Raw genomic sequence first — 26,179 nt, 5'->3', positions numbered from 1 at the left:
CCAACTTAACAAAAACCACTTTGGGGTCCTCTAAACGGACGGTTGAGATCATCCGATCATTGATAAATTGTAGGCTATGCACATCCTTGTGGCACCTTGCCAAATCAATGAGCCTAAACTCGGACAATTCAACACAACTCCAAGTCCCTCCCTCCCTCTGTGCAACGGAATGATAAATTATGCATGTATTTACAAAGATTAAGGAATGTGGCCTAACCAGCTTCTGGTGTGAAAGGGAAAAAAGCAACAAATAACGAGTAAGGAAGACAGATAACAAGTACTTCTCAAACTGTACCTGTTTTTTCCCTAACAGAATTCTCAGCTAGTTCTCTAGTTGCCGTCACTGAGGAGAACAGAAAAGCACACAAGAGAAAACCCAATACAAGAAGGCCCTTTGTCGCCGTTTTCTCAGGAGGAAGAGAAGGATGACTAGGCAATAACCCTCTATCTTAAGAGAGAGAGAGAGAGAGAGAGAGAGAGAGAGAGAGAGAGAGAGAGAGAGAGAGAGAGAGGACCATAAATGAAATTAAAGTTGGGAGTAAGAGATCAATATAAACAAAAAGTCTAGCTCGCCAAACTGTTTTTAGGATAGTCAAACATTTTTTTTTAAAATTGCAATTTGTATCAAATGAAAAGGGAGCACCCGAGAAGGGGCAAACCAGAGAACAAAAACAAGAAAGAAGAAACGGGAAAGATGAAAAAAAGAGACAACAAAAATTACAAAATTATACTACGGGGGAAGACATGGCCCACTAGGATTATTGATGTGGCAAAATTGTCAACACAAAACATTAACCTAGGAGCTGAATTGGTCTTATTCGTTCTTTTTAGAGCTGTTTTAATATTCAACATGCTGTTACATATCTACTTTGTTGAGATTTTTAAGGGATTAGGGATTGGGTATGGAGGTAAGTTATTGGGTTTAGATAGAGTTGTGACACAGGGAGCGTAGAGCGGCAATACAAGACCAACACAAGCAGCAACTAAAATAATCTCGTTGGGATTTGAAAACCCATGCCACGGTTTGGAGAAAAACTCCAATATAACACGTGAAAGGATCGAAGCTCCTTCACCCATGTGAAAGAGCCAATGCTCTCTTCACAAATGAGATCCCAAAAATAAACTTTATTTAATTCTCCCTTTCTTTCTTCATGCCATTACATAATATAGAGAGTCAAAACTCAAGAATAACAACCCTAAATACTTGCCTAACCATTATTCTCAATCTTCTAACTAAAGCAACATAAATAAAAAGTAGAAACATGACTAAAACTTACCATATCCTAAAACTGCCTATAACTTAGCCAAATTAAGTCCAAATAGCGTAATCTTGGGTTCTTTAGATAAGTAATCGAAAAACCTTTCTAAAAACACTAAAATCAAGCTAAATAGACAAGTTTTGACGTCCCAAAAAATTACCACAAATAAAATGACGAAAATAAGAAATAAAAAATAAAAGATTTGACCAACACCATGCGTTCTGCATCAAGTTGAGTGTGATGGTTAAAGTAGGATACGTGCTAGTAATTATTGGGGAAGGAGTTACCTATTTTGTTAGGTGTTAGTTATTGCTATTTGGTTAAACTATGCTGGTTGTTGTTGCCATTACAGCCAGCCTGCTGAACTACTCCTCTTAACACCCGACTTCCATGTCGAATGAGAACTGAAATAAGAAGCTTTATATGTTAGGTTCATATGGACGACCACTATTTAAATAGGCTGCTGAAATTGGCACTACATCATTTTGATAATTGCACTAACTCACCTTGCCTTTTATGAGAAATTATATGGTGTCCGACCGTGAAGTCCAGTACGACAAATCCAACAACAGCCTAATTTTTAAGAGGCTGCTGTTGGATCAAATATCAAGGGCAGGTACTGCCCACAAGGCCACAAGGGACTTGACGTCTTTTTATTATTTAAACATCTGTTAAAGGTTATTACAGTTCCCAAAAAGCTCTCAGAAGCAAATTAAAAAAGAAAGGACAAGATGAGTTTGCACAATTATTAAAACATGGTGCCAATATAATTAGCCTTTAAATATTGCACTAATAACACAATTAAAAAATCTCAATAATTTCATAAATATATAAGAAGGGATTTGCTAGGGACCATCCCAAAAGGTATTTCGCAGGCCACTGTTGCTTTAGAGAGCAGCTACATAGGCTCACTTTTGAACAGATTTTGTCTCATTCATTTAATTCATCTGAGGTAGATGCTCTCTTATACAACAGCCCGTCCGCAAAATACCTTCTGTGATGGTCAATGGCAAATCCCATATATAAAACTTTTAGCAATGTTCGTTTTAAAGCTCTGCAAGAGAATGATTTCAAATTATGTTAAGAGTGATATACATATACAAAAATTATGAAACAAGCACAATTTTTTGCATTGCAAAGTAAATAGTCTGATATCCATTACTCTCTTTAACCCAACTTAACAAAAACCACTTTGGGGTCCTCTAAACGGACTGTTAAGATCATCCGATCATTGATAAATTGTAGGCTATGCACATCCTTGTGGCACCTTGCCAAATCAATGATCCTAAACTCGGACAATTCAACACAACTCCAAGTCCCTTCCTCCCTCTGTGCACCGAAATGACAAATTATGCATGTATTTACAAAGATTAAGGAATGTGGCCTAATCAGCTTCTGGTGTGAAAGGGAAAAAAGCAACAAATAACGAGTAAGGAAGACAGATAACAAATACTTCTCAAACTGTACCTGTTTTTTCCCTAACAGAATTCTCAGCTAGTTCTCTAGTTGCCGTCACTGAGGAGAACAGAAAAGCACACAAGAGAAAACCCAATCCAAGAAGGCCCTTTGTCGCCATTTTCTAAAGAGGAAGATAATGATGACTAGGCAATAACCCTATATCTTATGAGAGAAAGAGAGAGACCATAAATGAAATTAAAGTTGGGAGAAAGAGATCATTATAAACAAAAAATCTAACTTGCCAAACTGTTTTTTAGGATAGTCAAACATTAATCTAATCGACATGGCCCACTATGATTAATGATGTGGCAATATTGTCAACACCAAACATTGACCTAAGAGCTGAATTGGTCTTATTCGTTGAATTCATAGGAGGAGGCAGTTCTTTCTTGAAAAAGAGGGGCCGCATAATTGCTTCTATAAACTATTCACAGTGTTCTACACTTTTTTAATTCGCTTTTCAGAGCTGTTTCAATATTCAACATGCTGTTACATATCTACTTTGTTGAGATTTTTAAGAGATTGGGTATGGAGGTGAGTTATTGGGTTTAGATAGAGTTGAGTGTGGTGGTTAAAGTAGGATAAGTGCTAGTAAATTATTAGGGAAGGAGTTACCTATTTTGTTAGGTGTTAGTTATTGCTATTTGTTAGGAGGTTACCAATTTCTTTGGCATGCCACTGTAGATAGGATAGCAACAAGTTGTTGCTATTTCATAGGAGTTATTATAAATAATTGCAGTAGATTTAATGAAGGGAATGAAGAAACTTGTTACAAGTGTCTTTGTGCACAAAGTAGGATTCATCCTTCCCTCAAACTGGATCAAGAGGCTGATCTTCCCTCTAAAAAGAACAATTCCATTACGAATCGGATTCGGGTTCGTAACATTTGGTATCAGAGCAAGGCATGGATGATCCAAGGATCTGACGGTTGGAAACTAAGGTGCATTCTGTGGGACAAGAGAGAATGATTAAGAAGATGCAGGAGATGTTTTCTGCTATGAATGCTCAATTTGACGAGATGACGGTTACACGTATGTGTGGCCAGGCGGCTTGGTTTGGCGAGATGACGGTTAAACGTACTCGCGGCCAGGAGAAAAGCTCCAACAACCAAAATCGCAATGGTGGAGGTAGAGCTTATGGTCCCTCTGGAACCGATGTTTCAGATTCAATGAATTCATATCTTCCCAAGTTCAAAGAAGAAAAGGAGAAAAAGCCACATAAGAACTGTAGGAAGTACCCCTATCACGTTCAATAGGGCTGCAACTCGGGTCGGGTGGGTCGGGTTTTGGAGAACCCAACCCTACCCGAGAAATATCTCGGGTCGGGTCGGGTTTTTTTTCAGAAAATCCACGGTTCCCAAACCCGGCCGTACCCATGATAAATCTCGGGTCGGTTCGGGTTTTTTCACGTTGACGCAATTTTTTAAGGAAAATTCTTGTTTGGCAAGGCAAGGCAACTCAACTCATAGAAGCAAAAATTACACTCACATTACACTTGAATCAAACAAGATGTAATTACACTCACATTACACTTGAATCAAACAATGCTGTAATCAAACAATGTTGTAATTACAATCAAACAATGCTGAATCAAACACTTGAATCAACTCAACTCATAGAAGCAGAAATTACACTCCCACGCAATAACAGTGCGTGCGTGGGTTTTCACTTTTAACTTTTAACTAACAATAGAAAAAAAATGTACATACTATAACTTATGTAACTCGGGTCGGGTCGGGTCGGGCCCCTTCAAACCCGGCTCGACCCGAGATTCATGCGGACTTTTGAATGCTCAACCCAGCTCGACCCGAAACCCATGAAACCTGAACCCAACCCAGGCTATTTTCGGGTCGGGTAAAACCCGGCTCGAGTTGCAGCCCTAACGTTCAACTATACAGGTTTTTGCAGGAACTGGAGGAAGTTCCTGCAAAACGTTTTGCAACCAAGTTTTGTTCACCTACTCAACGTTGAGGAGCGAAGTTTTGTTCCGGTGGAGATGGATTATGTGTTGCTTTTTTTCTGTTCTGGCCCAACAAATAAATGGTTCGGATCATCCTAAGAAGTGGCCCTTATTTGTACTTGGGACAGCTCACTGTGAAAAAAATCCGACGACCCTCTCTCTCTCTGCGCCTGCACGACATATTATGCATGGATTTACAGAGAATAGGGAACTTACGTAGCCTAATTAAGCAGTTGATGTGAAAGGAAAACAAAGAAGTAATAACTAGAAAGGAAGGCAATGATAGAAAAAACTTCTCAAACTGTACTTGTTTTTTCTTTAGAATTCTCAGCTAGTTCCCTAACTGCCATCACTGAGAACAGAAAAGCAGACAAGAGAAAACCCAAGAAAAGAAGGCCCTTTGTAGCCATTTTCTAAAGAGGAAGACAAGGATGGCTAGGGCAATAACCCATTATCTTACATATATATATATAAGAGAGAGAGAGAGAGAGAGAGAGAGAGAGAGAGAGAGAGAGAGAGAGAGAGAGAGAGAGAGAGAGAGAGAGATTTCTGGGGTAGGGTTGGGTTCTTCAAAACCCGACCCGACCGACCCGAGTTGCAGCCCTAAAAAATCTCTCTCTCTCTCTCTCTCTCTCTCTCTCTGCGCTTGCACCACATATTATGCATGGATTTACAGAGAATAAGGAACGTAGGTAGCCTAATTAAGCATTTGATGTGAAAGGAAAACAAAGAAGGAATAACTAGAAAGGAAGGCAATGATAGAAAACACTTCCCAAACTGTACCTGTTTTTTCTTTAGAATTCTCGGCAACTTCCTTAACTGCCATCACTGAGAACAGAAAAGCAGACAAGAGAAAACCCAAGAAAAGAAGGCCCTTTGTTGCCATTTTCTCGAGAGGAAGAGAAGGATGACTAGGGCAATAATCCACTATCTTATATATAAGAGAGAGAGAGAACCAACTATCTTATATGAGATCGAGAGAGAGAGCAACAACCCACTATCTTATATGAGAGAGAGAGAGAGAGAGAGAGAGTAGTATTGGACCCAACACTGGCTTGACTTTGGCTGCCGTTTGTGGAATTTTTTTTTAAAAAAAGGAGTTTTTGAGAAAGAGAGAGTAGTATTGGACCCAACACTGGCTTGACTTTGGCTGCCGTTCGTGGAATTAAAAAAAAGGCACGCGTGGATTTTCGACAAACGTGAAACAGGCACGCGTTTTGCACCAACTTATTCGTATGGAAAATCTCTGCTTTTATTATTAAATTTGAGAGTCATGACTTGTAGTGGATGTGTGGATTTTTGACAAATGTGAAACTGGCACGCGTTATGCGCCAACCTATTCGTATGGAAAATCTTTGCCTTTATTATTAAACTAGTGAACAACCCGTGCAACGCACGGGGCAAAAAATAAATAATTCGCCAAAATTTTGCCAATATACGTAGGATATTGAGAGAGAGAGAAACAATTTTGCTAAAATCATGGGAGATAGAGGAGATTTTTTCTCCAATAAATAGAAACAATTTTGCTAATATACTTCGGATATTGAGTAATATAAACAATTTTGCTAAAAACGTGAGATATGGTGAGATTTTTTTCTATAATCCAAATATATCACCTTATAGAGAGAGAGTTTTACAATTTTTGAGGAGGGGCGCCACATGGCACACCGACGTCATCCAGGATTCCGTTTTACATATATATCATATGATTTGAGTTTTCTTCTCTTGGTTATAAATGTCAGTGTCACGCCCCGACACCATATACACAGCCTAGGACATCAGTGCCATATAACTACAAAGAGAACTCCACAGGTATACAAGGCTTGCATAAACAATATCAGAACCATCCATAACAAACAAATTCTAAAGAGATAATAAGGTTTTACATAGCTCAATCCATCCACAAACTCCCACTACCCAAAAAGACATTAAAATATAGTCTTATACAATGATTCAAACAGTACCCACTATCTTAAGATTCAAATGAAACTAACAAAGAGTCCCAAAAATGAAACTAACAAAGAGTCCCAAACCTATGCCTCCGTCTCCTCGTTCGCACCACAAGGATCAAAATCTGAAAAATGTTACAAACTACAGTCAGCCAAAGCCCAATGCACAATAGCATGTTACTTAAGTGTGGGTCTATGCATGCCAAGATCAAGAAGGGGTGAAACAACATGGTAAATGAGGGTACAAAGTTTCACATAGGGTGGATATCATAGTCAAAGGACATGCATCGCAACATATGTCCAAGCACAAGGGTAGCAAGATCCAAACAATATCAGAACATAGATATCGATGCAAGAAGATCATATATCAAGTTTAATCAATGAGCATAATCAAACGAAGAACAATGCAACTTCAAGGTTTTCGGCTTAGTCCAAAAAGCGAGTTATTGCTATCACTGACTGCCCACCTGTGGGAACTAGTTCCTCACATATCACATACCTGTTGATAGGGCCACCATTCTTTCCCACTGATGGGATCCATATATCCAGTGTACTACTCCTAAAATGGTAGGGTTCATATAGCCAATCCACCGTGCGTATGACATCTGAAAGGGGCGGTGTCAACTCTGTCAACTCCGTCATCGTAACCATAGAATATGACCCTAATTGAAATGCATACATTTGTCTAATACACTATGGGGACAGTGATAAGAGATATATTTTACATCCGAGAGGGGTTATAATTGGAGGTACAATTGGTTCTGGTGCGGTTCCTATATCAATGGGAAATGCCATACATTTGAGTGCGGTTTGAACTATTTATTTACGTAATTGGAAGTAAACAATTAGGTTTATGATGAAACCTAGAAATCAATCACAAATCCAATTTGAGTGCCTATATAGGGTAGACCTCGACAGAAAACTGAAGAGTAGGAGCAACAAGCGATTGAGTACATTCAATAGTTTTTCATATAAAATTATTGATTCTAGAGATATAGTAACGTGGAGAAGACAAACTTGTTTGAAGCACAGACTGAACCGTAAGCAACCCTTGTTTCAAACCGAAGAGGACGGGTTATTCACATTTCATTTAATGTTCAGAGGCAAATTAAAAGGTAAGCAGTGGTAATTCTAAAGATCCCTATGTGAAAAATATAGATGACTCCTTCGTTATCCCTAATATGTGGAAGCATTAATGTAATTTCATAATCATTCGGTTTGAATGCTACATGAAGAACCTAATCCAGCTGACAGAACACAGAGACGTAGGTGTGGAGCCCCGTCTGGAGATCCGGCGTGCACCCATGAGGTGTGTTGTTTTATTTTTTGGCATTGCAGCTTGTTGGCGTTAGTGTTTGCTCGATCCATGTGTCTTGTATACGATTTTCCTCGCTTTTCCGTGAACTAAGGATAAGGGATCCGAATTCCACGAGAAGGGTTGACTAGAGTCACCACCTAGGTTAAGGCCTAGGACCCATGAATGACCCTGCGAACTAAGTCCGCGTTCCAATAAGATTTGGGTTAGTTGCCTGGTTACGAGAACGGAAGGTGTTAGGCACCATTCTCACCCGGTTAAAAACCGGTCTTTATATTTGAAAACTTATTTATTTATACTCATGCGGGCCAGGAGTTTCAGTCCTAAATGCCTAGCTAAGATGCCTAATGCATAGCATGGGTCCTATGTAGTTGACTGAGCCTGAGAATTGAAGATTGATTGGATGTTCTGGGTACTGGATGATAGTGAAAGCTAATTTCTATATGCCTAGTCTGCAGGTTCTACATGATCCTAGAACTAATGCCAGGGAGACCTAATGAGTTAAAGCTAAGGCTAAGGTTTGAGGTACTGTTTAAGGATTGGGGATTGGACAAATGCTGGGAATAGCTATCCGTGGATGAGGTTGAAAATGAGATTCAAGGATTAGGTGTCCTAGGACAAGGTATCCTATGGTAAGATATCTGAGGTTTGGGTTCTAGGATTGGGTATCCTAAGTTTAATGATTGGGAATTGGGGCCGGGTTCGACTTGGGTTGAATCGGGTCGCGGTTTGGGGTTAGAGTTCGGGTCGGGCCCTTGTCTTTCTCCTTTTTTTTTATTCCTACTGTTATGCATATTTTGATTTTTTTTAAAATTTTGATTACTCTGACCGAACCATAGCTACCGTTATGTATCTTTTCTTTGTTTGCTTCAATCACTATGCCATTTTTACACTACATGATCAACACCAAAGCTGCTATTCCAAATCAATCAAAAGCTACTGTTTCATCTTTTATTTTTCCCTGATGGAAACCAAAACTACCTTTATTAGATTTTCAACCTTTATTTTTCTTCCTAGTTCATTTTCAAGTGCTACTGGCTTTTATCGACTTCAACAAGGCTAATGACACCATGTTACTGATATCATTTTTCATTTTATTTCTAAAACACTGCCGATATCACGGCATAAGCACTGCTTTGAAAACATGGAGGTAATGGAGAACATTGCATAGAAACAAGAACTAATGAAGAAATTAAAGCACTGACATCTTCCCCTATTGTTTTGTCTTATTTTTATTCTCTAGGATGTGATAGAGCTTGCCAACCATCAATGCCACATGTGTTATATATTATAAATTATTATATTACTAATAATGTAATTGGTGTTATTAATTATATTATATTACAATAATATATTTTGAAGGGAAAAAGCAAAGTTTTTGAGACTTGTGCAAGTTCCCTTCATTAATTTGAAGGGAAAAATCAAAGTCATAAAAGTTGTGCAAAGTTCCCTCAATCTTTTTCATTTGGAATCTTTTCAAATGCTTTGGTGGGAAGTATTTGAAATTTGGTGAATCCCAAATGGAGATTTGGGTTTCAAACCCCTCCCTCCTTCATCTATAAATAAGAGATGGTTTCTCTCATCTCATTCAAGTTCTTTGGAGCTCTTTCTCTTTGAGAGAGCACCATAAAAGAACTTCAAGTGTATATATATATATATACAGAGGAAAATGATTGTGAGCTTGAAGCTCATATAGCATATATGAGCTTGAGGGTCCAAACACATGTGGGCCCATATTGTTTGGAGGATCCAAAGCATTCATTTGAAAGGCCCTTACATAGATAGAGTGTGTACAAAAAATCAGCTCCATAGGATCATCCTAACCCATCCAAAAGTGGAGGGCAAAATGGACAGACACCGTTTGCCACAAATCTGCCCATTTTTGCCCTCCGCTTTTGTAGGGGTTAGGATGATCCAATGGAGCTGATTTTTAGTACATACCCTATCTATGATGGGGCCTTGCAAATGAATGGTTTGGATCACCACAAAAATGTGGGACCCATGTGTTTGGGCCCTCAAGCTCATATAAGCTATATGAGCTTCAAGCTCACAATCATTTTCCTCTTATATATATATATATATATATGAGAGAAGTGTTTCTAGTCCGGCCGACTAGAGATCATTCTCAAGTCTGCCACCCAAAAACACATGAGTCCCACATATTTGGGTGATCTAAAGCATTCATTTGATAGGCCCTGACATAGAGACGGTGTCCACAAGAAATTAGCTTCATAGGATCATCCCAACACATGGGTCCCACATATTTGGGTGATCTAAAGCTGACATAGAGACGGTTAAGGCCTAACGGCTATAACTGTCATTTAATCAAAAAACTTTTTAATAGCCGAAACAGTTTTTGTTAAACAGCTATATTTGAAGAGTCACGCCCCTTCTTTAGAAGGGTGCTAATCTCTTCATGAGAGGGTGTCTTTACACCGATTCTGAGTCTCTTCAGAAGGGTGTATTTGCACCTATTCGAAGTTTTTAAAAGGGACTCGATCCGAGTTTGTGAAAAACTTCTTCTTCCAGAATTTCTAAAGTCTTTTCTTTTCTAACTTTCATACTAGTTTTTAAACGTATTTTCTGAGTGGGTTCTGGTTCGTGAGAATACAGGAAGTGCAGTCCTGTTAAAATTCTCGGTGCTGGGCATTGTATCATGGAGATAGAATTTCTGAGTCCATCTGCATCTATACGTTGGAAATTACTATCTTAAAGATAGCTTCCTGGAAGTGCCTTGCCCAACAAATTCTACTGTTCTGTTTCTACATTCTGTTCTTATCATTATCTACAACCACATGACCTTTATCTATTGGATAGAGATTTATTGGCTTCTTCCCATTGATTGAAAGGAGGTAAAGATAAGAGAAAAAGAGGAATTCTCAAGTCTCCTTCTTAATTTGGGTTTGCTAGAAGTGTGCCAAGTGTCTAATGGATTGGTACAAAGAAATAAGGAGATTTGCAAAACCGTGTGATTTAGCTTCATAGCACACATTTAAAGGGATGAGGTGAGGTGGCCATCTTCATGAGATCCAAATGGATGAGGGGTAAGTGGAAAATAGAAATAGAGATTAGATAAGAGTGGTTGGAGATAAGGGCATGATGGTTAGAGATTAACCGCAAAGGAGTAGGTTCGGTTGAGAGAGAGAGAGAGAGAGAGAGAGAGAGGCAATTGGAGGGTTCAGATCACCCCATTTGCAGAATATGTGTGGGACTCACCTTGCTCAAATGGTTTTAACAAGTTAGCTTGACAGCCCAATTAAATGGCTCATGATTGGACCATAGGTTCGAGCTAATTTGGCAAAGTACCGATGGAGCTCCAAGTCGAGAGACAGAAGGTTCCCAACCAAAGGCAAACCTCGTGGCCCCGGCGGCAATTCTACACTTTCCTTTTTCCATTTCCTGATTAAAAATGTATAGCAGGCGATTATTAGAACCGCAATAGAAACTGTGAGAATTGCCTTTGTGAATTCGTCTCTTGAGCTGGAGATCTCCCACCACCATGAACACCTTTTGGAAATGAAACCAATAATTTTACCAAAAAGATCAGAGATCACCATTTTTTTAAGCAGGAATCAGGAAGAAGAAGGTGTGTAAAAAGACCAGACATTAGCGATGGGGAGGGATAAGATGAAGTAGTGTAAAACTAGGATGGTGGGTTTTAACAAGTTAGCTTGACAGCCCAACAAAAAGGAACGTACTGTAAAACGAGGAGAAGCATGAAACTCACCCAACATGATAAATATGAATTCCTTTGTTGGCTGGAACGAAGCAAAATGGGGGTGTCTACACTAGGATGTATAAGATCATAACATTAGTGACTCTCCAGATTTGGATTCCTATATATATTGTTACATGCCTCTATGGGTCCCACTTGGGCTGGAATAAATTAGTTTAGATTTATTAGTTGGTAGGATTTGATTTGTAATTGTTTGTGATGTGTAGGAGTCTTAAAGATAAGGATTATCGAGATTATGTATTTTCTACAAATAACTTGTACGTAGCCTTTCTTGAGGAATGAAGAAATTTATCCCCAAATTGTGTTTTTGCAAAGGAAAGGAGGAACGACCCTTCCCTCGAAGGGGGTGGAGAGGCTGATCTTCCCTCTAAGAAGATCAAATCTGTTACGATCTGGATCAGGTTCGTAACATATATCCACTCATGTAGTTGTGGGACACGATCCAGGATGCAGCCACTGCCTCCACGTGGCCTCGGAATGCCGTCACTGTTCTCAACCGATCAATGGCCACAATACGACAAAATTTTAGGACCGAGAAACTGAATCGTATTGCTCTTCCCCACACGGCTCTGGGTTCGATGGGGAATGAGTAGAGTCACAACCTAGGATAAGGGCCTAGGACTCTATAAATGACTATATAAGGGAAATCTACCTCCCCAAAGGGTGGGTCCGTGCCTGGTTACGTGTGGGGAAGGTGTTAGGCACCCCACTTGCCTGGCGAATTCCCGATCTCTAAGTTGGTTTTAAATTTTTTTAGAAAATTCATATGAAATGTGTAAAATAGAAACATAAAAAAACCCACCATCATCAGATATTTAACACATACAATCATCTATGAAGAAAAGACAAGTTTTCCCCAATCGGATCGCCGATTGGGACCCGATCGACAAAGATATCAAGTAAACGACCAATCGGGGAAAGTATGTTTAAAGGGGGGCCTACACCCATCCAACCCAAGATTCACACACATTCAAATGTTTCTTTGAGTATCTCAGGCATCTAAAAGATTTAAATCATAAAGGGGATATGCATGGTAGGGGTGACAATGGGATTTTTCTCTTTTTCCATGGAAAATCCGTGGAATTTGAGGGATTTCTCCCCCTAATCCCATGGGTTGGAGTCCGTGAGAGATAAAACCCATTCTCAGGCCTTTGATGCTGAGACACAATAGTGAAAAATAGCCCTTTAGATGAGAGATAAATAGGGTGGAAGTTTAGGGGATTTTTCCCATTTCAATGGAAAATTCATGGAACTGGGAAAACCCTTCAAATTCCCAACAAAGGCTAACCAAAATGGAAATATCAGAATCCCTAAACTCTCATTATCAGAGGATTAATGAGTAAAAAATATCATCCCGAACCCCTAATTATTTGGGATTTTCCCAAAATTTCCATGGAAAATCCAAGTGGTTTAAGGGTTGGATTTTCCCTAACCACTTGATTTTTCCTAATTGGGAGGGGGGGTTAATCCCCCCACTAATGAAGTAGTGGCTTTCAAAGCTTATGTAGATGGAGGAGGTTGAAGAAGGCATCCTCGGGTTCGAAACTCATCTTGATATCTTAGAGGCTACTCGGGTTTCATAAACACAAACTAAGGTCAAGGAGAACTAGTACTAGAATCAATGAGAAACTAGATCTAGAACTAGGCAAGAACTTGCTAAATGTAGAAAGGGAGAGAAAGAACTGATGGGGAGAGAGGTTGCATGATTTTTTTAAGCAAGATCACAATGTGTTGAGTCCAAAATTCTTTCACCCCATGTCCCTTTGTATGGAGAACCTTTGGGAATTTGTTTCCTACTAAGAATCCCTCTTAATTAGTGCTAACTTACTAACTTCTACAAAAGCTTAAGCTATTGGAGAAAGGAGTTATTTATCTTTTATACTTTAACACTCTCCTGCATGTGTGGCCCTCTTTGCAAACACGTGGCATATGTGGTTTTTTGCTATCTGGAAGGTTTGAACTCGAGACCTTTGGCTCTGATACCATGTTAACTTACCAATTACTCCAAAAGCTTAATTGGTTTTGGGCCATTATCCTCCAAATCTAATTATCCGGTGCTGCATCAATCTTCTATTCTTCATTCATTTTTTTCATCATTTTGTAATCCCCTACATGACGCTTAGCCATGAAAGGGCTCTCGAAGGCACTCTCAGATCCATGGATATCTTCGTCATGGATGTGGGCTTCGAGTAGTGCTAACTATGTGAAAATATCCACTTGTTGTTGGAGTCACTCGTTCTCTGAAGTTTGGTGCAGTGACTTCTTGTTGATTTCATAAGAAAATATACAGGAAGCACGCTTCTTGTTGAATTCACTTGAAAATAACCAGGAAGCATTCTTCTTGTTGATTTCTCAAAGAAATAGCCAGGAAGTTGTGCTCTGATACCATCTGATGTAGGGACTGTGAAGCAGCAACACCAAGATGAAGGTCAACACAAGAAATGACTAAAATAATCTCGTAGAGGTTTGAAAACCCATTCCACGGTTTAGAGAAAACTTCAATATAACACGTGAGAGGATTCGCTCCTTCACCCACGTGAAGGAGCCAATGCTCTTTTCACAAGTGATGTCCCAAAAATAAACTTTATTCACTCTGTTTCTTTCTTTCCTGAAGTACATTATATAGAGAGCCAAAAACCAAGAATAGCAACCCTAAATACTTGCCTAACAATTATTCTCCATCTTTTATCTAAAGTAACAGAAATAAAAGCAAGAAATATGACTAAGATAATCCTAAAATAGTAATCTCGTCATAGACACTTACCATATCCTTAAAATGCTCATAACTTGATCAAATCACATCCAAATCGTGTGATCTTGGGCTTCTTAGATAGGTAATTGAAAAACTTGCTAAAGTTACAAATATGGCGAAAAGAATAAGATTTGATGCCCTAAAAAAATAGCACATATAAAATGATGAAACTAGAAAATAAAAAATAAAAGACTTGTTCAACGCCATGCATTTTGCATCACCTAAGACGCGTTTTTGAGCACAGGAAGATCACAGATTGAAGCTCTAGCAGGCATCAACCCTCAAAGCGGATTTCAGCACCAACTATGGTGTCAGTATTACACTCATTGATGAAATTAACCCACGGATATGTGCAACTTTTGGGCAGTTGATTATTTCTTTCAACTCATAACATTTTAGTCATTCGTTGAGGCCATAAATTTGAGTGCGAGTCTCGGTCACGTGTACGATGGAGATAGTGGAGACAGAAATTATATATTCTAGTGCCAATAAGACGTAGACTAAAACAATGCAAGTGCATGTTGACGGCATTCATTCACAAAACTGACTATTTGTTTGATCAATTCATTGCACAAGAAAAATTTTAGTGGGTTTCTGCATCGTCCCACTAGTATCTTTTAGTAAAAAGGTAAAACCATATTAGCACAACCATATTTTGATATTTGCAAAAAACCCAGCTGTCTTTTCTTCTTTAATTTGCTTCTGAGATATTTTTGGGAAATGTAATAACCTTTTGACATAAGACTAAAAACTCGAGATGGTTTGATAAAACCAAAGTTTTAAATTTCGGTTTTGGAATGCGTTTCAGTCCTCACCGAAACCAAAATTTTGGCCGAAATTTCATTTGAAACAACGAATTAAAAAAAAAGAAATATTTTATCTTGTCCTAAAATTTCGACTGAAATTTTGGTAATCTCGCCCGAAATTTCAGGAGAATCCTTTACTACTAAAAGGAAAAATCCTTGAAAAATCGTCTGCTTCTTTCCTACTATTGCCTTATGCGTCCCGCCTTAATTTCCGTTAAACTCCCACGTAAGTCCTTTTTCACTACTTCTTTTTCGTCATTTCCGCTTCTCATATGCCCTTGCACATGAGTTAAAAAAAGATGCCAGCTGTCTCCTTTTATGCCTTTTTTCCATAATTGTCATAATTTTAAAATTTTATTTGTAGTTTTGGCCGTAATTGCCATATTTTAGTACCTTCGTTCGGTATTTTTTTCGTAATTTTTCTGCTTTGCTTCCATTTTCCCGTAATTTTTCATTTAAAACTTAGTTCAAGCATGATTATTTATTGCTATTATGTATTGCTAGCCACCTTTGCACAAATCGTAATTCTACCAATCTTCGCAGCAAAGGATGGGCGACAAGCAGACAAGTACACTCGGCGAAGGTGGCTAGCAAATCCCTATACAAAAAAAAAAGAACTTAAAAACATACGTCAAAAATCCGGTTGACCCGCGGGCCGACCCGGCCCGTGAGTCCAAGCCCAATGACCCGTAAAATTTTCCGCGTCACTTTGACCCGTTTCCCCATGATTGAAAGGGAAATGATGTGATTATTAGAGTTTTTATATAAAGTGTAAGTCCTTACAGTGAGTATTGTTTTTCAAAATGTACTGTATGGCTTCTTAGGATGATCCAAACCGTCCATTTGATGGGCCGCAATGTAAGTAGGTAGTGTGCCAAAATTCATTTCCATAGGATGATTACAACCCTCCAATCAATAAATGTTTCCTAAATATGCCGTTCCTCTATAGACTGCAGGGCTAGGATCATCACATGGAAATGTGTTTTTTGGGAACATCCTATTTATGATGTGGCCCATCAATTGGACGGTTTGGATCATCCTATGGTGTAAGTTATACAGTACGTTTTTTTTTTAATAGGGAGTGTAAGAAATATGTTTTTGGTTTGCACGCTTTGTCACAAAATTCTTGTTACAATATATATGGTGTATGCCCATGTAGTGAACTATTTTTTAATAAGCCGGTAGGGGTCCCCACAAAACCCAACTTACCTATAAAAAAATGGAGTGAATATTTTACGGCCTACACCATAGGTTGATCCAAACCATCCATTTGATCATTCCCAAATGATGATCGCATCCCTACAATCTATAGATAAATGACATATTTTGGAAACCCCGTAACTGTGTTGGGATCATCCTATGGAAATGATTTTTGGCATACAACCTATGGTGTAAGTCTGTACAATCAAGTATTTTTCAAAAGAATCGTACACCCTGTATCATAGGATGATCCAAACCGTCCATTTAATGGGCCACAATATAAATTGATTGTTCCCAAAAAATAATTTACATATGATAATTCCATGCCCTTCTTTTAGAAAAACTTCCTATTGTATCCTATTAGCTGGGGCATTTACGTCATTTTGATGCTAGAAGTTTCTCTGAATGAGAAATGATTTGAGGGTACAATCGTCAATTGCATACGAAAAGTACCGACATTGCTACCTGTCTATGACAATTACGGAAAAAAACTACGAAAAAGAGGTATAGACATATGACAATGATGAAAAAACTACGTTATATGACGCATTCGGGACAAGTTACAAAATATTGACGGATGCCGAGCACCTGACGAGGAACAACAATTATGGAAACCTCTATCGATCGGAGGGTTAGGATCAACCTATGAAAATTATTTTACGGGCACAACCTATTTAGGTAGTGGCCCATCTAATGGACGGTTTGGATCATCCTATGGTACGGGCCATACCGTACATTTTAATAAAGTGAGGAGTATGATCATCAAAATACGATGAGTAGTGCCATTATAAAATATGGCAGTGAGGACATTAGCACTATATATAATTTGAAACCATCGATGTTCTTCGATGTTCCCACGCGGGTCGGGTTCAACCTGAATTTGGGTTGGGTGGGGTTAAGATTTTTTGCAAATCGGGTTGGGTTGGGAAAAATCAACCCGAATTGGAAATCGGGTTGGGGTGTCGGGCAACCCGACCCGACCCGACCCGAAACCTGAATTTGGGTATGGTGCGGGCCATACCGTACTTTAATCAAGTGAGGACTGTGATCATCAAAATATAGTAGTGCGGATAACATTTACCTTTGTTAATTGTTAGTCCCTGTTTGTTTTGGATTTTGAGAACCGATTGTGAGTTAAAAACTTATTATTGGTGACTCCCTATTGGTTCCCAAAATCCAAAACAACCCGGCTTGAGTTGAGGTGGTCAACAATTGGTACCATATCAAATCGGGTCAACCCGACCCAACCCAGCCCGAATTGGAAATCGGGTTGGGTCGGGTTGAACCCAGCCAGGTTGGATATCGGGTTGGGTCGGGTTGGGTTGGAAAAATGGGTTCCTCGGGTTGGCCTCAACCCGACCCGAGTTACACCCCTAACGATGACGAAAAAACTACTTTTCCTTATTCACTATGTGAGGGTCAAATTATGGAAAGTTTGATATTACAAATGCAGGACACCTGTAAAAATATTGACAAATTCCGGGCATCTTAAGAGGAACAACAATTATGGAAACCTCTATAGATTGGAGGGCTAGGATCAACCTATGGAAATGATTTTACGGGCACAACCTATTTATGTTGTGTTCCATCACATGGACGGTTTGGATCAACCTATGATGTGGTCTGTACAATTCTTTGTCGGCCCGTGCATTGCACGAGGCCCTTGCCTTCAAAAGTTTCCACTAAGTCGGATTTGCCTAAGGTACTTTCGCCATTTCACTGCTGCAATGTCCCTACCATTTGCCATGTTATTTGTAGGAATTCTTATTTCTGTATATTTTTTTATTTCTCAGTCAGAAATCCTGATCAGGTGCCTATGGTTTTCAAAAGAAAATCCTTATAGACTATATAGTATCCATTCTAACTTGATTTAATTTTTATTTTTTATCAATCTTAGTAGGTAAAATTGCTACTAATTAAGAGCCCAGTCTCTCTGATGGATCAAAAGCTTCGAGGAGAGTTGTGCGTGTTCTGTTGATGTTTTGAAATAGGGTTTGGAGATTTTTATCATGCTTTTTGTTTTTTGGTTCTTAGAAACCGCTATATAGCGAGATCTTGGTCGGTGGTGCAAGCTGGCAATTGGAGAATTACATGTTGATAGGTTGCTGAAATGATAGAATTAGGTTCTACTGGAACTATCATTATGATTTGATTTTTTATAGATTCGAAACTTGATGCAGATTTGCTTAGGTTTGTGATAAGTATTTGATACATTTACGGTCTTATCTCTCTGCCTTTCAAACACTCTCTCCTCTTTGCAACAAAATATCCCATTTCTTTCAAGAAGAATGCTGAATTGAAGGGAGCCCCTCGATCCATGCCACCCTGCAACATTTATTTCTTCATCCAATAAATCAAAGAAGTTTATTTGTTCTTTGAAAGAAGTTTTTTTCCTGTTTCTTCTACTAATTGATCATGTTGCCATTTCTTTGATTATTCTAATATTAAATTTCTTCTGAAATTAACAATAATTACGTAGTAATATTGAACAATATGTGAACAATAATTTTAAAAAATTATACTAATTCATTAATAAAATATTGAAATAAACAAATTGTAAAATACCTTAGTGGCACGTGCGGTGCACATGCATATTTTACTAGTATTAAACAAAGTCAAAATTCCATATTTTTTGGGATTTTCCTGAAATTTCAGACCGAAATTTCGATTTACCACGATTTCGGTTTCGTTCTCCACCGAAACCCAAAATTTTGGATTTCGGTTGAAATTTAAAACCTTGGATAAAACATCAAAATATGGTTGTGCTGATTTCATTTCCCAAAAGAAATTCTTTCCTTTAATTTTTTTTTTAAATTTTATTCTATTCTCCTCCCGTCAACACACCATTCTGCCCTTTATTATATCTTTTTTCTCTTCATCATATCTTAGAACGAAATACTTTCAAATCCTCTCATTTTTTCCAATTTAAAATCCTTTCCTCTCCAACCAACTCCTCTTTTTTTATTTATTTTTCTTTCCCTCTCAACTTCCAACACAATCAATTTTATTAAAATAATCATTTTGTTTCATATTACAACTCTCTTTCACACATGGAGTGGGAACTTGATGGTGTTTTGGGGCGGCTCACAACCCTCTTGCCACTCATCATTCCTTTTTCTTTTTTTCCTTCAGGAAATCTCCACGAACCTTCACCAGTTCTGAATAGAGATACATACACGGTCTCGGTAATTATTAGTTTTAGAGAGAAAAGGTCGTAGGAGAAAAATAGTATCAGATTTTTATAGTGGGTGTTGATTCCATAAGAAAATATACAGGAAGCACGCTTCTTGTTGAATTCACTTGAAAATAACCAGGAAGCATTCTTCTTGTTGATTTCTCGAAGAAATAGCCAGGAAGTTGTGCTCTGATACCATCTGATGCAGGGACGTGAAGCAACAACACCAAGATGAAGGTCAACACAAGAAATGGCTAAAATAATCTCGTGGGGTTTTGAAAACTCATGCCACGGTTTAGAGAAAACTTCAATATAACACGTGAAAGGAGCGAGGCTCCTTCACCCACATGAAAGAGCCAATGCTCTCTTCACAAGTGATGTCCCAAAAATAAACTTTATTCAATCTGTTTCTTTCTCCACAAGTACATTATATAGAGAGCCAAAACCCAAAAATAGCAACCCTAAATACTTGCCTAATAATTATTCTCCATCTTCTATCTAAAGTAACAGAAATAAAAGCAAGAAATAGGACTAAGATAATTCTAAAATAGTAATCCCGTCATAGACAATTACCATATCCTAAAAATGCTCATAACTTGCTCAAATCACATCCAAATCGTATGATCTTGGGCTTGCTAGATAGGTAATTGAAAAACGTTTCTAAAGATAACAAATATGGTCAAAAGAATAATATTTGATGCCCTAAAAGAATACCACAAATAAAATGACGAAAAAAAAAAAAATAAGACTTGTTCAACGCCATGCATTTTGCATCACCTAAGACGCGTTTTTGAGCACAGGAAGATCACAGATTGAAGCTCTAGCAGGCATCAACCCTCAAAGTGGATTTCAGCACCAACTATGGTGTCAGTATTACACTCATTGATGAAATTAACTCACGGATATGTGCAACTTTTGGGCAGTTGATTATTTCTTTCAACTCTTAACATTTCATTCATTCGTTGAGGCCATAAATTTGAGTGCGAGTCTCCGTCACGTGTACGATGGAGATAGTGGAGACAGAAATTAAATATTCTAGTGCCAATAAGACATAGACTAAAACAATGCAAGTGCATGTTGACGGCATTCATTCACAAAACTGACTATTTGTTTGATCAATTCATTGCGCAAGAAAAATTTTAGTGGGTTTCTGCATCGTCCCACTAGTATCTTTTAATAAAAAGGTTAAACCATATTAGCACAACCATATTTTGATATTTTCAAAAAACCTAGCTGTCTTTTCTTATTTAATTTGCTTCTGAGAGATTTTTGGGAAATGTAATAACCTTTTGACAGCTCTTTAAAGACTAAAAAGTCGAGATGGTTTGATAAAACCAAGGTTTTACATTTTGGTTTTGGAATGCATTTCAGTCCTCACCGAAACCAAAATTTCGGCCAAAATTTCGAAATTTCGTTTGAAACGACGAAATAAAAAAAAGCAATATTTTATCTTGTTCGGCCGAAATTTTGGTAATGTCGCTCAAAATTTCGGGAGAATATTAAACAAAGTCAAAATTCCATATTTTTGGGGATTTTCCTGAAATTTCAGACCGAAATTTAGGGGAACCGAAATTTCGGTCGAAATTTTTTAACGTTTCAAGTTACCACGATTTCGGTTTCGTTCTCCATCGAAACCCGAAATTTCGGATTTCAGTTGAAATTTAAAACCTTGGATAAAACATCAAAATATGGTTGTGCTGATATCATTTCCCAAAAGAAATTCTTTCCTTCAATTTTTTTTTTAAATTTTATTCTATTCTCCTCCCGTCAACACACCATTCTTCCCTTTATTATATCTTTTTTTCTCTTCATCATATCTTAGAACGAAATACTTTCAAATCCTCTCATTTTTTCCAATCTAAAATCTTTCCTCTCCACCCAACTCCTCTTTTTTTTCCCTTTCCCTCTCAAGTTCCAACACAATCAATGTTAGTAAAATACTCATTTTATTTCATATTACAACTCTCTTTCACACATGGAGTGGGAACTTGAGGGTATTTTGGGGCGGCTCACAACCTTGCCACTCATCATTTCTTTTTCTTTTTTTTTCAGGAAATCTCAATGAACCTTCACCAGTTCTTAATAGAGATACATACACGGTCTCAGTAATTATTAGTTTTAGAGAGAAAAGGTGGTCGGAGAAAAAGAGTCTTAGACTTTTATAGTGGGTGTGAAGAATTTCGACAAACGTGAAACATCCACTCGGCAACCTATTCATGTAGTAAATCTGTGCTTTTATCATCAAATCTTTAGTGGATGTTGGCTAACCAAATATTTAGTTTTCTTTTCGTGGCTATAAATGCAAGTCCAGAGTAGCAAGGGTGAGTATCTCAGCACTTAGTGTTTTCGTTTTCTCTAATCCTATGGAGTTTTTTTCTATGAGTTGTTATGGAGAGTTCTGCTCATTTCTCATCCTTTTCACCCTTCTCTCGCACACCCACACCTTATTACTCTCAAATGAAACTGATCGTCATGCTCTTCTCATCTTTAAGAATCAAATAGAAGATCCTCTATCTATCTTGAGAACATGGAATGATTCTCTTCACTTCTGCAATTGGTATGGCATTAAATGCGATCCCCAAAATCAGCATGTCGTCTCCTTGAAGCTTGTGAGTCTGAACTTAGTTGGACCCATTTCTCCCTCAATAGCAAACCTCACCTACCTCACGGAATTCAACCTCCGGAACAACACATTCCATGGAGAAATCCCCCAAGAAATAGGTCGATTGTCCCAATTGCAGACTCTCAATCTTAGCAGGAATTTTTTTCAAGGTGAGATTCCAACCAACTTGGGCCATTGCACTCAACTCAAGACCATTGACTTAACTCACAATGAGCTAGTTGGAAAAATTCCTGCTGAGGTTCTTACCTCTCTTTCAAAGCTTCGTATACTGTATCTTGCATATAACAATCTCACAGCAAGCATCCCGCCTTCTGTTCGGAACCTTTCATCTCTCACTGATCTTTATCTAAGCAACAATTATCTGGAGGGAAGAATTCCAGACGAGCTAGGCCGAATAGCAGGTTTGGAATATCTTCAAATTGGTAGCAATGAACTGTCTGGTATGATTCCTACCACACTTTACAATCTCTCATCTTTACTACTTTTTGATGTGACGGGGAACCAATTTTTTGGTAGCCTACCACCCGACTTGGGCCTCACTCTGCCAAACCTTCAATATCTTTATGTAGGAGAGAACCAATTTAAAGGACCCATACCAGTTTCATTATCCAATGCTTCGGGGCTCATAGAAATCGAATTTATTAAGTGTAATTTTGATGGGTCTATGCCTTTGGATCTAGGAAACATACAAGGTCTCCAATACTTGAATTTAGGCAGGAATCAACTTGGAACCAAGGGTGGTGACGACTTGGGTTTCCTTACATCTTTGAAAAATTGTAGCAATCTGTATTTTTTAGATGCAGTTCTAAATAATCTCAATGGTGCATTACCCAGATCCATAGCTAACTTCTCAATCAATCTATCACACCTAGCTTTAGGTGGAAATCAGATATTTGGAAGTATTCCCGTGGGGATTGAGAATCTTCTGAGCTTAACAGCACTGGGTATGGATAATAACATTCTCACTGGTGCCATCCCAATTGGTATTGGGAAGCTTACCAAGTTGGAGGGTTTGTACTTGTCAAGAAATAGACTTTCTGGTCAAATTCCATCTTCCTTTGGCAACCTTACTCGTCTGAATGAACTCTACTTGTATCAAAATTATTTACAGGGAATTATACCTTCCACCCTTGAGAAATGTCATTATCTTCAAGTAGTAGAACTTTCTGATAACAACTTCACTGGCACGATACCAGTACAAGTTCTCAGCCTTCCTTCTTTATCGAATTCCCTCAACTTGTCCCGAAATTCTTTCATTGGGTCCTTACCTTCAGATTTTGACCTGATATTTCTCCAGAGATTGGATATTTCCGACAACAAATTGTTAGGTGAGATTCCGCTCGCTCTAGGAAATTGTCTTAGTCTGGAGTACCTTTATATGAGTGGTAACTTCTTCCAAGGAACCATTCCTCAATCGTTGAAAAATTTGGAAGGTATCAAAGAGCTAGATCTTTCGCACAATAACTTGTCTGGGCCGATCCCAAAATATTTGGAGAAGTTTACTAATCTAAACTATTTGAATCTATCTTTCAATGATCTTGGGGGTGAAATACCAAAAGAAGGAATATTTAAAAATAAAACTGCAATTTCAGTCCTCGGAAATGACAAACTCTGTGGAGGCATCCCAAACTTGATGTTGCCCCCATGCCCCAACCAAGATACTAAGAAAGAGAGAAACTCTCTCGCCCTTAGAGTTATACTCCCGGTAACTGGTGCACTTGTGTGCTTAATTTTGATCTCATGTTTCTTGGTGGTTCTATATTGGAAAAGAAAGTCCAGAAAGAAAAATGTTCCTACTTCTTTCAATGCGGATCGTCATTTAAAAATTTCTTATCTTGAGCTCCTTAATGCAACTAATGGTTTCTCTTCGACCAATTTAATCGGCTCAGGAAGCTTTGGTTCTGTATATAAGGGAATTATAGAGCACAATAAAACAATGGTTGCAGTAAAAGTACTCAACCTTCAACAACGTGGAGCTTCTAAGAGTTTTTTGGCGGAATGCGAAGCCATGAGAAATATCAGACATCGGAATCTCGTTAAGATTATAACTTCATGCTCAAGCATTGACTTTAAAGGTAATGATTTTAAAGCTCTAGTTTTGGAGTTCATGCCTAATGGAAGTCTTGAAATGTGGTTGCATCCAGAAGGAGGGGAACGTCAATCGAAGGATTTGACACTCATTCAAAGGTTAGACATAGCCATTGATGTAGCGTCGGCATTGGATTATCTTCACCACCATTGTCAACCACCACTAGTTCATCGTGATCTAAAGCCAAACAATGTTCTACTTGATGATGACATGAATGCCCGCGTTGCTGATTTTGGGTTAGCAGTGTTCCTTAATGAAGCATCCTCTAATTTATCCGGAAATCAAAATAGCTCAATCGAGATAAAGGGGTCTATCGGGTATCTTGCTCCAGGTAATACCTTTCTATTCTTTTATCATTTAAATATATCTTGTAGGGTTTTAATTAGATCCAAATTGCATGTAAATCATGACATTTATTAGCACAAATCTGCATACATCTATAAACACATTCGCTACGTCGCATATACGATTCATGAATATGTTTTAAAAAGAATCAATTTTGTTTCTAATATTTCTAAATAAATTTAATTTCCTTTTTCCTTGGATGGGAAATCAGTTCTTTATTTTTAACTATACAGAGAAATGGAAATCTTTTGATACAGTCTCAAAATTATATACATATAATTTTCATTACATATAGTACCTTACATCCAAACAAATAGTCTAATAGTTTTGTGTCAAAGTAATGCTTCAAAATTGGCCTTAATGTCTCAGATGCAAATAAGATTATTGTTTGTCCATCATAGTAGAATATATTCTTTCTCTTTATATAACAATGGTTCTTTATTTCAGTATTTTATGTCAAAATTGCGAGTTTATAAATGGCAGAGTATGGAATGGGTGGCAAGGCTGGTATTCATGGAGACGTGTACAGTTATGGAATACTTCTATTGGAGATGTTCATAGGAAAGAGACCAACTGATGACATGTTTCATAACAATCTAAGCCTTCACCAATTTGCTAAGATGGCAATACCTGAACAGGTGATGGAGATTATAGACCCACAACTGCTCTTAGGAGAAATTGGTGATGAAAGAAATAACAGCTACATAAGTAGAGAGTGCTTGGTTTCTTTGGTTAGAATTGGTGTGTCATGTTCTATAGAATCACCAGCAGAAAGAAAGGATATGAGAGATGTTGTGATTGCACTGAATGAGATCAAAGACTTATATCTTGGGGTTGGGATCTACGAAGATAGACAAACCAGAGGACAATTCTTACTTGAAGATTCGTCTTACCTCAGGAATTACTATTGAGATCCCATGGCAAGGAAGAAATGGACTGAAGCAGAGATTATTTTTGGTAGGTAAGTGGGTTTTGCTTAAAATGGTGCAAGGGATTAATAATATTCTTGAAATGCAGCTTCTCATCTTTTCTGTTTAAATACTAAATTATTTTTTGTTGCTGGATAAGCAAATTTTATAGGAAAGAAGATGCTCTACAAACTTGGGAGACGAAGCTCAAAAAGAAAACAGACACATTATGCTATCACGTTTCGTAAATGCCTAGCCCAAACAGGGAACCTGATCAAGAAATCCTGGAGGAAGCCAACAATATTAGGTTAATGGAACCTGAATTGAGGGGCTTTTGAAGCATCATCATCAAGAAAGTCAGTGATAGCATCCGAGGGAATCAGGAAAATCTCAATGTTAGAAGTTTCATGGTTAGGAAACCAATCTGCCTCTTGTTTCCTTTACAATATATGTAGGAAATGTTCCAATTACTAAATACTTTTGAATTAATATGTATATCAAGATGATTCGGTGTGAGTATTTAGACTTTGTTGCCGTGACTCTATCAGCTTTCAATTTTTTTTATCAAACTTTGCTTTGACTTCACAGGAGAAGGTTATGTAAGA

At 38.0% G+C, this 26,179-nt stretch overlaps 1 protein-coding gene and 1 long non-coding RNA gene across 7 annotated transcripts in view; one reads left to right on the top strand and one right to left on the bottom strand.

The window, feature by feature from the left end:
* The window catches only part of LOC143848902 (uncharacterized), a 6,722-nt gene extending 1,119 nt beyond the window's left edge, over window positions 1–5,603 (bottom strand). The window contains exon 1 of one of the 2 annotated variants that reach the window (XR_013235503.1): window positions 5,460–5,603. This is a non-coding gene — a long non-coding RNA (uncharacterized LOC143848902). Of the gene's footprint in view, window positions 1–295; window positions 466–5,459 lie in introns of those variants that run through there. The other variant, XR_013235504.1, reaches the window with a different exon arrangement.
* A 16,320-nt stretch (window positions 5,604–21,923) lies between these two features.
* On the top strand, window positions 21,924–26,093 carry LOC143848638 (putative receptor-like protein kinase At3g47110). Of its 5 annotated transcripts, XR_013235434.1 has the most exons (4): window positions 21,925–24,307; window positions 24,380–24,652; window positions 25,150–25,627; window positions 25,747–26,093. XR_013235434.1 is itself a non-coding variant. In XM_077357628.1 (3 exons), exons 1-2 carry the CDS (start codon window positions 21,973–21,975, stop codon window positions 25,575–25,577), a joined length of 3,108 nt encoding a protein of 1,035 aa, XP_077213743.1. In that variant the 5' UTR covers window positions 21,925–21,972; the 3' UTR covers window positions 25,578–25,623; window positions 25,735–26,093. The 5 variants fall into 5 exon arrangements, 2 of the variants coding, with proteins under 2 accessions (XP_077213745.1, XP_077213743.1); XR_013235432.1 differs by having other exon boundaries at window positions 21,925–24,652; XR_013235433.1 differs by having other exon boundaries at window positions 21,925–24,652; window positions 25,735–26,093.
* Window positions 26,094–26,179: the final 86 nt, after the last annotated feature.

Source organism: Tasmannia lanceolata, unplaced genomic scaffold, assembly GCF_043159265.1.
Source record: "Tasmannia lanceolata isolate RefF3 unplaced genomic scaffold, GAP_Taslan_0.1 ptg000016l, whole genome shotgun sequence".
NCBI lineage: Eukaryota > Viridiplantae > Streptophyta > Magnoliopsida > Canellales > Winteraceae > Tasmannia > Tasmannia lanceolata.
Note: the sequence above shows the minus strand (reverse complement) of the source record. Positions and strands in the feature narration are given on the sequence as shown.

Bases quoted from the DNA above. Each gene is read 5' to 3' on its own strand.
- LOC143848638 (XM_077357628.1), top strand. From the start codon at position 21,973: ATGGAGTTTTTTTCTATGAGTTGTTATGGAGAGTTCTGCTCATTTCTC. The intron at 24,653-25,149 runs GTAATACCTTTC...TATAAATGGCAG, and splicing joins TATCGGGTATCTTGCTCCAG to AGTATGGAATGGGTGGCAAG.